General features: G+C 48.0%; 1 protein-coding gene across 1 annotated transcript in view; it reads left to right on the plus strand.

Annotated features, from left to right (window-relative positions):
* LOC144491891 (collagen alpha-1(VII) chain-like) overlaps window positions 1–8,553 on the plus strand; it is a 37,861-nt gene extending 29,308 nt beyond the window's left edge. The window contains exons 8-10 of the mRNA XM_078210182.1: window positions 6,267–6,389; window positions 8,452–8,470; window positions 8,514–8,553. Of these exons, the coding sequence (XP_078066308.1) occupies window positions 6,267–6,389; window positions 8,452–8,470; window positions 8,514–8,553 (182 nt within the window). The remainder of the gene's footprint in view (window positions 1–6,266; window positions 6,390–8,451; window positions 8,471–8,513) is intronic.
* The last annotated feature ends 976 nt before the right edge of the window (window positions 8,554–9,529 follow it).

Raw genomic sequence — 9,529 nt, forward strand, 5'->3', positions numbered from 1 at the left:
TTCCCAGGGTCTATTCTTTTAGGCGAGCCGTGTATCTGCCTGTATTGAGTCCAGGCCTCATTCAATAGAACCATAGAATCCCTACAGTGCAGAAAGAGGCCATTCAGCCCAACAAGTCTGCATCGACCACAATCCCACCCTATCCCCATAACCCCATGCATTTACCCTTGCTCATCCCCCTGACACTCGGGTCAATTTAGCATGGTCAATCCACCTAACCCGCACATCTTTCGGACTGTGGGAGGAAACCGGAGCACCTGGAGGAAACCCACGCAGACACGGGGAGAACGTGCAAACTCCACACAGACAGTGACCTGAGCCGGGAATCGAACCCGTGTTCCTGGCGCTGTGAGGCAGCAGTGCTAACCACTGTGCCGCCCCAATACTCAGGGCCTTGTGCTCATTTTCTGTAAATGAGTTCAGACTAACCTGAGCTTGCGCTGTACAAACTCAGACCAGTGTTCCCAGGCTCTGTAACAGCCTATCCAGTAGCTCTTGAGGAGGCCTCAGGAGGCTTCTGAAGGTGTACCTGTTTCCAGTTGGCTTACTGGAGCCTGAGTGGCTAGTTTGGTAACTCTCCTGTCTCTGAGCTGGGAAGCCCTGGATTCAAGTCCGACTCCAGGACTCACTGGCCATGGATAGAGTGTTCGTGTAGCTCAGAGAGAGTTGCAAAATCCTTCTGAAATGTCACACCATCCTCCGGGGAGGGAGGAAGAATGTGGGAATGTGGACCATAATTTACCTTACTTCAAGAGCAGGAAGAGTCCACATTAACACTGCACTCTGCCAACCCTTTCCCCTCCCTTTGTCCTCCCCCCAGCACTGCTCCCTCCGCCTCACCTGCCAACTCCCCCCTCCAGCCAGAATGATCTCCACAACCTCCGAACGAGCCAATAAGTGAGCGGCAAGTTCCACCCTGTTGTCCGCTTGCTACCTGCACTGACTAGATATATTCCAGCGAGGCTTTAGAATATTCCTCTCCTCGCGTATGACTCCCCTCAGGAATCAGGTGTTTTGAGTCCTTAGTTTGGGTCGTCAGAGTCTGCTTATGTTGCTCCTTCATTCTGAAGCTTACACGCTGGCACAGTGGTTAGCACTGCTGCCTCACAGCACCAGGGAGCCAGGTTCGATTCCCGGCTTGGGTCACTGCCTGTGCGGGGTCTTCATAGAATCCCGACAGTGCAGAAGGAGGCCATTTGGCCTGTCGAGTCTGCGCCGACCACAATCCCACCCAGGCCCCATCCTTATAACCCCACATAATCCCCCTGACAGTAAGGGGCAATCCCACCCAGACCCTGTTCCCTGTAATCCCGAGCATTTTCCCCTCTAATCCCCCAAACTACGCATCTTGGGACACTAAGAGGTAACTTAGCGTGGCCGAACCACCCAATCCGCACATCTTTGGACTTTCATGTCTCTCATTTGAGGGAAACTCCATGACCGTTACGTCTAGCGGGCAGGTGAACCAGAGTGACAATTCCTCTGTTGTCTCAGCTCCTGTCCAGTGTTGGGTTGCTTTCCCTGGGCTGTTGTTTCCTCTTTTCCTGTGAGGAACTGTCAAACCCCCACTGGGCAGCCGCCACACTGAGCCGTTGAAGTGAAGCACCCACTGTTTAGGGAATCACTGGTCGAATCGCAGGTTTCCTGAGGGCAGTGATCCAACAAAGATGATGGGCGGCACGGTGGCACAGTGGTTAGCACTGCAGCCTCACAACGCCAGGGATCAGGGTTCGGTTCCCGGCTTGGGTCACTGTCTGTGCGGAGTCTGTCCGTTCTCCCTGGGTCTGCGTGGGTTTCCTCCGGGTGCTCCGGTTTCCTCCCAGAGTCCGAAAGATGTGCTGGTTAGAGTGCATTGGCCGTGCTAAATTCTCCCTCAGTGTATCCGAACAGGCACCAGAGTGTGGCGACTAGGGGATTTTCCACAGTAACTTCATTGCAGTGTTAATGTAAGACTACTTGTGACACCAATAAATAAACTTAAATTTTAAATGTAAGACATTGGGTGGGACTTTCTGTCCCTGCCTCCTGGCAAGATCTTCCTGTCTCACTGATGGTGTCTCCCCCGCTGCCAGTTTTCCAACGGTGGAGGGGGCACGCCATGCAAAATGCCACAGACATTGGTGAGGTCCAGAAGATCAAATACCCTGGGAGAAGCGAGAGATGATGTGGAGATGCCGGCGTTGGACTGGGCTGAACACAGCAAGAGTTTTAACAGCACCAGGTTAAAGTCCAACAGGTTTATTTGGTAGCAAATACCATTAGCTTTCGGAGCGCTGCTCCTTCGTCAGATGGAGTGGAAATGTGCTCTCAAACAGGGCACAGTATTCTGTAACTTGATTTTTGTGTCTCTGTGCCCTGTTTGAGAGCACATTTCCACTCCATCTGACGAAGGAGCAGCGCTCCGAAAGCTAATGGTATTTGCTACCAAATAAACCTGTTGGACTTTAACCTGGTGTTGTTAGAAGTGAGAGAGACAGGGAGAGGTTAAAAACAAAATTCCCAGTAAGTGAAGAAGACAGAGGAAATAGTTGTACCTCAGAGATTTTTTGATAGTTTATAGGTTGCAGTGACAGGTAAAAAGTCAGGAACCACTGATTCTATTGTGAACTATCAGATTCTTCCCCACTCACCACCAATCCTGTTACAATAACACTGATGTACCACCAGAGGCCCCCACTGAGCTAGTTCCCTGACGGCAGACACTAACACTGTTAGTCTAAAATGTCCCGCTGTAATTCCTGATTTAAATCTGAAACATTAGCCCTGCTGACGGAGCAACATTTGACCCACATCAGATCCAATCCCTCTGCTTTTCCCAAGATGTTATGGACAAGATATGGGCAGCACAATGGCACAGTGGTTAGCACTGCTGCCTCACAGTGCCAGGGACCCGGGTTCCATTCCCGGCTTGGGTCACTGTCTGTGCGGAGTCTGCACGTTCTCCTCGTGTCTGTGTGGGTTTCCTCCGGGTGCTCCGGTTTCCTCCTACAGTTCGAAAGACGTGCTGGTTAGGGTGCATTGGCCATGCTAAATTTTCCCTCTGTGTACCCAAACAGGCGCCGGTGTGTGGCGACTAGGGGATTTTCACAGTAAGTTCATTGCAGTGTTAATGTAAGCCTTACTTGTGACTAATAAATAAACTTTAACTTTTTAACAACTGTTGCTGGAAAACACACCTTTTCCTGACCTACCCCCTTGTTTATTTTGCGAATTACTTTAAATCTGTGCCCTCCAGTCACAGACCGGCCCCCAGTGGAAGCAGTATCCCCTTATTTACTCTGTTGAAATCCTTCATTATTTGGAACACTTCTCTAAAATCGCTTATTATCTTTCTCTGCTCAAGAAGGGCAGCCCCAGCGTCTCTAACCTCGCCGTGTAACTGCGACGACTCCTCGCAGGAACCATTCTAGTAAGTCTCTGCTGAACTCTCCACAAAACCTTCATCTTCTTTCTCAAGTGTGGTGTCCAGAATTCAACTCAACACTTGGGGCTGGGCCAGACGAGCTTTTCCTTTACAGAGGGTTGGCACAATCCTCTGGCATTTGCACCCCATGGCCTCCATTATAGCTTCACAATAACTTATACTGCAGGAAGAAAAGATACCGATTGTTTTTAAAAATTGACTCTGATTGGCTGGGGATTTGTCGCAGAGAAAGCAACGGGCAACTGTGGGTTCCCCAAGTTCCTGAATAATTAAAAATATACAAAGCTTGAACATATTCATAGAATCACAGAATCCCGACAGTGCAGAAGGAGGCCATTCAGTCCATCGAGTCTGCACCGAGTCATTGACCATGCTAAATTGCCCTTTAGTGTCAAGGGGACTAGCTAGGGTAAATGCTTGGTGTTATGGGAATAGGGCCTGGGTGGGATTGTGGTTGGTGCAGACTCAATGGGCTGAATGGCCTCCTTCTGCACTGTAGGATTCTATGACTCTTCCCCAGGCCCTATCCCTATATTTTACCCCATTAATCCCCCTAACCTATATATATATATATCTTGGGACATTAAGGGGCAATTTAGCATGGCCAATCCACCTAACCTGCGCATCTTTGGACTGTGGGAGGAAACCGGAGCACCCGGAGGAAACCCACACAGACACGGGGAGAACGTGCGAACTCCACACCGGCAGTCACCCAAACCAGGAATCGAACCCGTGTCCCTGGCGCTGTGAGGCAGCAGTGCTAACCACTGTGCCACCGTGCCGCCTGTTCCCAAATGTTTCTGAAAAGGAAATATTCCTTTTGTTTGCAGAATGTATGTTGTTTCTAGCAAGAGTAAATGAGCTACATTATGAGCTACATTGATTAAATTGGTTGTTAGGTGGTGGCGCACTCAGGATTATTCAGCCAGTGCTGTACAATATCGGAATCACATCTAACAGCAGATGTTGCTTTCCCTCACATGGCAATGCCTCCACCAGAGTTGACCCGCCAACCAATCAGCATCCTTTGTTCCTGTGGTATCAATTGTTTTGATCATTTGAAATTCTTGTCTTTGTCCTGAATTGTGCAAAATGAAAAGCTTTGACAACAAGTCTCTCTTTACAGTGCTGCTCAGGGGAGGTGACGGGCCTAGTGGTATTATCACTAGATTATTAATCCAGTTCTGGGGACCCAGGTTTGAATCCCGCCACGGCAGATGGTGGAATTTGAATTCAGTAAAAAAAATCTGGAATTAAGAATCTACTGATGACCATGAAACCATTGTCGGAAAAACCCATCTGGTTCACTGATGTCCTTTAGGGAAGGAAATCTGCCATCTTTACCCGGTCTGGCCTACATGTGACTCCAGAGCCACAGCAATGTGGTTGACTCTCAACTGCCCTCCAAGGGCAACTAGGGATGGGCAATAAATGCTGGCCAGCCAGCGACCCCCCCATGTCCCAGAAATGAATTTAAAAAAGGTGTTATCACCAAGTGACTGATTTGGAAAGTCCAGGATCCAGTATGTTTATTATAGTGAAGTTGGGTAGAGTAGATTGGGAAATAGGCAGTTAGAATTTGGTGTTTGAAAAACTGTAGAATGCAAGTACACAGAGACCTCAAACTGAAACATTAGTATCGAAAGGCCAAGCAGCAGTTTTTACCAAGACATCAGGCTTTTGAATTTAGCCAATCAATTTGTATCAGGCACTTAGATACCAAAAACCTATTAAATTTAACTCTGGTGGTTTTGACAACCTAGAACCAATCCTATTGTGGGAAATATTGATATGTCATCATTGGTATAAAAGAAGGGGCCAGTGGGACAAAAAGAGAGAGCAGCTGCCACCTGCCAGAGATAACAGCTCTCAGCTCTCTCTCTCTGTCTCTCTCTCTGTCTCTCTCTCTCTCTCTCTCTCTCTCGAGAGAGAGAGAGAGAGAGCTGGCTCTCATAGCTTCATCTATGTCTTAGAGAAAGCACCATCTGGAAAGCAAAGGTGCCAAAGATGAAAGAAGTTCCAGACAAAAGAATCAACAGAGTAGGCCCAGAATATTCCGGAAGGCACAAAACCTGGTTGCAATTTAGAGTGTGACTAAATTCTATTTTGTTAATGAGTATTTATTTGAACAGCATTCCATTAGAATCTTGTTTTATTCAGGAATAGTTAATAGAAGGGATTTATTCGGTTTGTTAATAGTTTAGTTAATTTGTTCACTGATAGATAAATAAATTGTTACGTATTGATTTTAGAGAGACTGTCAGGGAGTTATTTTGTATTTAACCACTAGAGGTTGCTGAAGAGCAGGTCACACCACTTCACACACTTTTTACAGATTTTAAGGTGAGGTATTCCTCCTTGGGTGTTTCGATGTTAGTTCTCAGAGGGGGGGTAATCCACCTCTGCTTTATAACAATATCTCCTGCCAACTTCAAAGGTTTCTGCAAATTACTGCAGGTGTTGGAATCTGAAACAAAGACAGAAAATTCTGGAAAATATCAGCAGGTCTGACAGCATCCGAGGAGAGAACAGAGCTAATGTTTCGAGTCAGGATGATCCTTCGTCAGAGCAGATTCAAAACATTGGCTCCATTCTCTCTCCTCAGATGCTGTCAGACCTGCTGAGATTCTCCAGCACTTTCTGTTTTGGTTTTGAAGGTTTCCGTACCATAATCCCTGGTCCCTCGGTTTTTGAAATTGTACCATTTATCTTATATTGGCTTTCTTCACTTTTCCCACCTGAACTCCATCATCGCTGGCGCTATCCTGGTTAACAATCACACCTCCCCATTAGATCAATATTTCAAATATCTTTCCTTCTCTCTCCAATTGGTATGACTTAGATGCAGTTATTGAACATGTGTCAGAATTCCGTACCCTCGAGACACGGAATAACCTGATTCGGATAACGTGGAGAAGAGTGCCCCAGGCTACAGCATACAAGGTCACCTGGAAGCGTGCAGACGGTAGGTCTCCAGTACTTTCAAGTGTTTAAGGGTAGCGTCCCAGCCTTGGCGATGCGCCCCCCCGGACTGCTGTCGTCACATTGAAAGGCGCCATGCCAACGATTGGGGAACCATCATCTTCCAAATTTCACTTGTCACCCGTGGCTCAGTTGGTGATGCTCCCAAGTGCCAGGAGTGAGGGAGTGCTGCACTGCCAGAGGTGCCGACTTTCAGCTGAAGCGTTTTCTGAGGCCCTGCCCACCCTCTTGGGCTGTTCTAGTGGCACTATATTGAAGAGGAACAGGGGGGAGGTGGGGGGGTTACTCTGGGCGAAGGGAGGAGGGGTTCCCTGGTTCCCTGACTAATATTTGCTGTTCGACCAACACCAAATATACAGATAATCTGTTTGTTTTCTCATTGTGGGATCTTGCTGTGCGCACGTTGGCTGCTTCAGCTTCTGCATACCAAGAGTGACCACACTCCATGAAGTAGATCATTGGTTGGAATGAGTTTGGGTGTCCTGAGGTCATCAAAACACTCTATAAATGGGGAGAAGAGCAGCCTGTGGTCATCTGGGACTGTGGCAACTTTAACTTACCTTATCTAACTGCGAATCATTCTTTCAGATTGGAAGGTAGTTTGCTTGGGTGAATTTTATCTTTATTAATAATTGTTTACAACTGCTCCAACATTCTCTAAGATCATGGCTAATCTTTAACACCAATTTCTTGGTGACATGGGGTGGAGTCAATGGGAAATCCCATTGTCAGTGGTGGGACCAGAAGATCACGTCTCTAGCCAATGGCAGGCGAGCTCCCGTCGCGGGGGAGGCCAGAGACTCCGCCCAAGGTTCAGCATCCTCTGAGTGAAGAGGTTCCTCCTCATCTCAGTCCAAAATGGCCGACCCGTTATACTGAGACCGTTCAAAATACTTCAGGGGAGGTTTACTGGACTAATTCCAGGAATGAGCGGGCTGCCTTCTGAGGAAAGGTTGAAGAGGTTAGATTTGTATCCAATAGAGTTCAAGGGGTAAGAGACAACTTCATCGAAACCTTTAAGATCCTGAGGGATATTGACAGGGTGGATGTGGAGTGGATGTTTCCTCTTGTTGGAGAATCTAGAACTAGGGGGTCACTATTTGAAAATAAGGGGCCACTCATTTAAGACTGAAATGAAGAGAATTCTTCTTCTCTCTAGAGAGTTGTGAGTCTCTGCAACTCAAAAGCTGGAGGAAGCAGAATCTACTAGGTATAGATATATCTCTAATATTAAAAGGGTCAGAGGGCTATGGGAAACAGGTGGAAAGATGGATTTGAGATCAGGGAGAGATCAGCCATGATCTTATTGACTATTTGTCCCTGTAAAGACTTGATTACCTGTAAAGACTCGCATTCCAACCATTCTTCACATCCAACCTGTAATTATCTTGTAATTGTGTCTTTGCCTATATACGCCGTGTTTGTGAATCTGCCTCCATTCACCTGATGAAGAAACAGCGCTCCAAAAGCTCGTGATTCCAAATAAACCTGTTGGACTTTAACCTGGTGCTGTGAGACTTCTTACTGTGCCCACCCCAGTCCAACGCGGCATCTCCACATTATTGAATAGCGTAGCAGGCTTGAGGGGCCGAGTGGCTGACTCCTACTCCTGATTCATATATCCACGCAGGTGGCACAGTGGTTGGCACTGCTGCCTCACAGCGCCAGGGGCTCAGGTTCAATTCCTGGGTCACTGCCTGTGTGGAGTTTGCGCGTGCTCCCCGTGTCTGCGTGGGTTTCCTCCGGGCGCTCCGGTTTCCTCCCACAGTCCAAAGATGTGCAGGTTAGGCGGATTGGCCATGCTAAATGCGTGGGGCCACGGGGATAGGGTGGAGGAAAAGGGCCTGGATAAAATGCTCTGTCAGAGAGTCGGTGCAGGCTTGATGGGCCGAATGGCCTCCTCCTGCACTGCAGGGATTCTGAGACTATGGTATGTAGCATATTATTGGCTGCGAGGTGTTGTGGGACACCCCGAGGTTGCTTTTACGAATGCAAATCTTTCTTTGCTGTTGACACATCACTTAATACCGCTTTGTTTAAACTAGGAGCGGAGTCGAGCAGAGTGTTGAGTAGTTCCGTCAACACGTTCGATGTGGAAGGATTGCAGCCAAATACGATGTACGCCATTGGCATTTCGGCAATGGTAGGAAACAGACAGGGAACCCCCACTACTGTCACAGCGAGAACACGTAAGTGTCGAATTATCTGGACATTGGTATGTGGCAGCAAGGTTTCCAGAGCGAATGAACTCCTTGCGGTAGAAATCAATCCTGTTTTTTCTGTGTGGAGCTGCCATCATAGAAATTCGAGATGCTTACAAACCAGCAAGAAGCCATTTGGCCCGTCTTCCCTAGCGTGGCTCTTCAAAGAGCACTGGTGCTCAATTCCACACCCTCACTTTTAGGCCATAAGCACCTCTCCATTTCCCTTCTAAGACCATTTATGGAATCACTTTCCCAACACCTTTTCAGGTAGAACGTTCCGGATTACAACAGCTCTCTGTTCCGAGTGATTCATATTTTCACACAAAACTAAACAGGCATTGGGCTTGAAGCTGTGATTCTAAAAGCCCTCTCCCAGATCTCAGAGCAACCAATCCCCTCCTCCCCACCTCACTGGTAACCATGCAAACCACCCCGCCCCCCCTACCCCAAAAAGTCCTCCCACCACCCAGCCACCTTCCTTGTTTTGGGCTGAGTGAGGGTAACAGGAGCAGGAATAAACCATACAGTTCCTCCAGCCTGCTGACCTGATCTTGACCTCATCTCCATTTTCTTGCTCGACCCCTCTCTAAGTCATGAAAGAATCTACGTCAGCCCAGGCCGCTCAAATCTCTCCCTGGTAGACAATTCCAAAGATTAACAACTCAGAGAAAAGGTTCTCCTCCCCTTAATTGGAAGACCCCTTATTCTGAAACTCTGACCCCGAGTTCTAGATCCCCCCTCCCCACCCACCCAAAAGGGGGAAACATAGGGTGGGATTCTCCGGCCATTCATGCCGGTGGGATTCTCTGATCCTGATGCAGTGAACGGAGATTTGGCTGAGCGCTCCAAAGATGTGCGGGTTAGGTTGATTGGCCACGCTAAATTGCCCCTTAGTGTCAGAAGGATGAGCAGGGTAAAT

Source organism: Mustelus asterias, chromosome 3 (genome assembly GCF_964213995.1).
Source record: "Mustelus asterias chromosome 3, sMusAst1.hap1.1, whole genome shotgun sequence".
Taxonomy (NCBI): Eukaryota; Metazoa; Chordata; class Chondrichthyes; order Carcharhiniformes; family Triakidae; genus Mustelus; species Mustelus asterias.